Source organism: Vicia villosa, linkage group LG7 (assembly GCF_029867415.1).
Source record: "Vicia villosa cultivar HV-30 ecotype Madison, WI linkage group LG7, Vvil1.0, whole genome shotgun sequence".
Taxonomy (NCBI): Eukaryota; Viridiplantae; Streptophyta; class Magnoliopsida; order Fabales; family Fabaceae; genus Vicia; species Vicia villosa.
Genome location: NC_081186.1, coordinates 125,069,988 through 125,074,881, shown reverse-complemented (window position 1 = coordinate 125,074,881; position 4,894 = coordinate 125,069,988). Strand labels below are relative to the sequence as shown.

Genomic DNA, 4,894 nt, shown 5'->3' with positions numbered 1-4,894 from the left:
GGAGGAGATCTTGCAGGTTGGAAAAAGTTCAAGAGATATGTCTGGCATAGGATTTGTCAGTGCAAAGAAATATGTCCAAGATAGTAGCAGAACTCAACCTGAAGCTGAGATGTCGAAGCCGATGTCAAAACATGTGACTCAACATCACGAGAAAGGTGCAATGAAGAAGAAGTTTCAAAGATGGAGATGTCATTACTGTGGAAGATTTGGACACATTAAGCCTTTTTGCTTCAGACTATATGGATATCCAAATCAAGCTCCTTTTTACAAACCTAAGCAGATCATGCCCATTCAGAAGCAACAATGGAAACCTAAAAGTATGGCTTTAATAGCTCATACATCTCTTAGAGTTTCAGCCAAAGAAGACTGGTATTTTGATAGTGGATGCTCCAGACACATGACTGGACTCAAGAATCTGCTTGTTGATATCAAGAGTCATTCTACTAATTATGTAACCTTTGGTGATGGAGCTAAAGGTGAAATCAAAGGAGTTGGAAAATTAGAGTGTTCAGGAGTGCCAAATTTAGAAGATGTTCTATTGGTCAAAGACCTGACTGCCAATCTTATAAGCATCAGTCAACTCTGTGACCAAGGATACCAAGTCAACTTCACTAAAGATGAGTGTGTGGTTACTAATGAAGAAAAGGAAGTAGTAATGAGGGGTGTCAGATCCAAAAATAACTGCTTCTTGTGGGTGTCTCAGGAATCCAGCTATTCTACTATATGCTCTAAAGAAGAAGAAGCAAAGCTATGGCACCAAAAACTTGGTCATCCTTATCTAAGAGACTGGGAAGGCAGTGCTGATAACAGAAAAAGAACTTCAGGAGGATGTTCCTTCTTGGGAAGTAGCTGTTCTCAACTTGTTTGGATGAAACAGATGTTATCAGAATACAATGTCACACAAGATGTCATGACATTATATTGTGACAACTTAGGTGCCATCAACATTTCAAAGAATTCCATCCAGTACAGCAAGACCAAGCATAGTGATATTAGACATCACTACATCAGAGATCTTGTTGAAGACAAAATAATTGACTTGGAACATGCTGCCACAGATCTTCAACTTGCTGACAGTTTTACAAAAGTCTTAGATGCAAATAAGTCTGAAAATCTAAGAAACAAATTAGGCATTTGTCTTTGTGAAAGACTATGGCAATTAATTGAGAGTGGGGCCAGCACTATTTCTCTCTCCAAATCTTGGATATCATTACACATTAAAGTGTATTTTCCCCCCTTCTTGCAAGTTACTCAAACGGTTTCCATTCCTCCACAACCTCTCCTCCACACTCACGCTATCTCACTGTGTTCCTGTATTCATCACTCCTTACCCAGCCTCTCATTTTCTCTCACCATGTCTCAGAGTCCTTCCTCAAAGAAATCTTCTCCCATCTCTGAAACAGCATCAGGTTCTAGGGCACCAAATGTTGTGAGCAATCAAGATGTTGTGCTGGATGTTGTGCAATTGAACTCTGTCCCTCCTTCCGATTCTGCTCGCAGTCAACCAAGAAAGATGCATGCAAGAAAATCAACCGGAGGATCTGTCCCAGAAACGTTTTCTGTCCAACATAGAGAGGGCACTTCCTATGTTCATAATGCGATTGCAAATATGGTCACCAGAATCTTGAATGAAGGGCACAAAGTTGAAGGAATTTCTGTTCCTCTAGCCCAAATGCCTGCTTCCGATGATGATCAAGGTGTGCAAGATGATGAGACCCCTGTTGATAAAGATGTTAAGACAACTGTTGATAATGATGAAACATCTGCTGAGAAAAATGATGAGACTCCTGTTACTAAGGATGTTGAGACATCTGTTAATGAGACCCCTGTTGCCAAAGATGTTGAAACATCTGAAGCTATCAATGTTGAAGCATCTGATTCCAAAGATGATGAGACTCTTGCTCCTGAGAAAGATGAAGAGGTTCCTGCTGTTCCTGCTAAGAAAGATGAAAACCCTAATGTTCATGATGTGGTGGATCTAGATGATCTTGATGATCCTATTGATATTGCTGATGATGACCTCATCTCCAGCATCTCCAACAGGGTCAAGGCTCGTAAGGGAAAACAAGTCTATGAACAACATTCTCTCAAGCCACAGGTTACTCCTTTGAAGACTGTTACTAAAGATAAGATGAAGAAATTTCCTACTGGACCCTCAAAATCTGGAAGCAAAGTTAGTGTGAAGAAGAGGAAGGAAAGAAGCATCTCTGACTCTGAAGCTGATGTCCCAAGTGATGTCCCTGACATCCCCTCCAAGAAGAAAATTGCTGTTACTAAATCTGCTACAAAGGTTCGTGATGTTCCCTTGGATAACATATATCTCCACTATGCTTCCAATGCAATCCAGTGGAAATTTGTGTATCAAAGAAGGCTGGCCCTTGAAAGAGAGTTAGCAAATGATGCTCTGGAGAATCAAGAGGTAATGCAGCTCATCAAAACTGCAGGTTTGATTAAGACTGTTTCTCAATTCTCTAAATGCTATGAAATGCTTGTGAAAGAGTTTATTGTCAATTTATCTCAAGACTGTGCTGATGGTAGAACAGATGATTTTCATAAAGTTTATGTTAGAAGAAAATGCATAGAGTTCTCCCCTGCTGTTATCAATCACTTTCTAGGTAGAAATGCTGAAGCTCAACCTGAGCTTGAAGTAACTGATAATGAGGTCTGCAACACCATCACTGGGGGTAAGGTGAAAAAGTGGCCCATCAAAAGCAAACTGTCTGCTAGTCTCTTGACTGTTAAGTATGCTTTGCTGCATAAAATTGGCTCTGCCAACTGGGTGCCCACCAATCACACCTCTACCATTGCTGTTGGTTTAGGAAGATTCATTTATGCTATAGGGACCAAGACTGTGTTTGACTATGGAACCTATATTTTTGACCAGACTATGAGACATGCAGGTACCTCTGCTACTAAGCTTCCTATTGCCTTTCCATCCCTAATATGTGGAATCATCCTAAAGCAATACCCTGGCATCTTGAAAGCTAAAGATTCTGTTTGCAAAAGGGAAAGTGCTTTGACTTTTCACTACAAGCTGCTTCAAAGGACTGATGCCTCAACATCTGCTGGGACATCTCAAACTAGCAAGTCTGTGACCAAAGCCTCTCTTATAGCTGAGCTGAAGGAGACCTTCAAAGAGCTGGAAAATAGGAAGATGAAGCTTGAACAGCTTATACTCAGTCTTGAGCAGTCTGCTGATAGTGATGATGATCATGCTGTTGGTGGTGATGGTGAGAAGATGAATGATGATATGGATGCTGATAGTGAGGATGAATATAAGTCTAGTAGCTCCAGTGATGAAGAGATGAGTGAGGAGGATGATGATGGTACTGCTGGCTCTGAAGATTAAATCTTCATCTGGTGCTTGGCTCCTTTTGTGGCTAAAAAGGGGGAGTAGTGTGTGTTTTTTGTTGTGTTGATTGTAATGGTTGTAATGGTTATCTTATTGTTCTGGTGATCTTTTGGTTTTTTTTTGGTTCCCTTTATTTGGGTGTTCTCTGGTTCTCCCTAACAATGACAAGTGGTTTCTGTAACAATTGATTAAGTAGTTGTTTTTTTTGGTGATTAATCAAGTTGAATCAAGTTGTTGCTGTTTTCTTACAGAATTTATTTTTCTGTTGTTGGCTGCTGTATGCTCTGGTATCTGCTTTGCATCTATTAGTGTTTTAGCCAAAAATTCGCCAAAGGGGGAGTTTGTAGATGTTGTTGATTGGCTGTAATTTTTGGTAAAACTGATTGTGGCCCTATCTTGTCAAAAACAGTGTCATGACATACTTTCTGTTGTTGTGATGTGCTTCCTAATGCAGGCCTTTACCTGATGTCAAGGCCGATGTCATGACATTCGCAGCTGTTCGTTATTTTCTATTACTTCTTATGATTGTATGATCTGTCAAGACCTTATGCGCTATATTTGGTAATAATGGATTCTGGTGTGTCTCAAGGACGTCTTGGATGATTACTATTATCAATTCCTTGTATAATGGAGATTTGGTTTAATTAGGGTAAAAACTATTTTGTGGATCCAAGGCCCATTTGCTGTTTTGTCTGAAGGGTTTTTAATCCGTGTAGGAGTTGCTGTTGCCGTCAGGGTTTTTGGGTGAAGAAACTGTTAGAGCTTTTGTTGATTTAGTTTTCTCATTGTAGTTTTCTTGTAAGCCAAACAATCATCATGATGATTGTCTTGGTCTAGGCGTTTCTTTGTTTTGAGTTGTAAAAAGTACTCGAAGCTTTTAAGCAAGAGTACTATTGTACTTGATCAAAGCTTTTAAGCAAGATCAAGTTGTGTCTTTGAAGAGTGTCTTCTGTTGCTTTTCGTCTGTTAGTTTTTCATCACTGCTGTGATTGAGGGGGAGTGAGTAGGAACTCTGGTCTAGTTGTTTAGATTGAAGTTGCATTGGGTAGATATTAAGTGAGAGGCGTAATATTGAGTTGTATTACCTTGAATTAATATTACTTATAGTGGACTTCCTCCCTGGCTTGGTAGCCCCCAGATGTAGGTGTGTTTGCACCGAACTGGGTTAACAATTTTCCTGTGTTGTTTACTGTTTACTCTTTGTTCATTTGTTTGAAAACATTCAGATAATGATGTCGTGACATCCTGTAAGACATCGCGTGTCTGAGTCCAGAATTTCAGAATGGAACTAACTCTCAGGAGAAATAAACTCCTATGCTTGGGGAGAGAGTAACTTGTTGGGGAAAAGCATTATGATACTTATCAATTTCATGATGGTCAACTGCACTTTACAAGTGAATGATGGTTCCCAAAAGATTGTGCCTCAGGCTGCCTGACTTACAAAGAGATTTGGTTTACGAAGACATTTGCCTCAAAAGGATCCTTACACCATAATTACTTGAGATAATTCTGCCTCAGCATATCCAAGCGTTTGAAATATTC

The 4,894-nt window shown here is 39.8% G+C and overlaps 1 protein-coding gene across 1 annotated transcript; it reads left to right on the top strand.

The window, feature by feature from the left end:
• The first annotated feature begins 1,354 nt into the window (after nucleotides 1–1,354).
• LOC131620145 (uncharacterized) lies at nucleotides 1,355–4,143 on the top strand. The gene is made up of 6 exons (XM_058891160.1): nucleotides 1,355–1,577; nucleotides 1,668–1,813; nucleotides 2,099–2,173; nucleotides 2,258–2,444; nucleotides 2,616–2,809; nucleotides 4,069–4,143. Exons 1-6 carry the CDS (start codon nucleotides 1,355–1,357, stop codon nucleotides 4,141–4,143), a joined length of 900 nt encoding a protein of 299 aa, XP_058747143.1.
• Nucleotides 4,144–4,894: the final 751 nt, after the last annotated feature.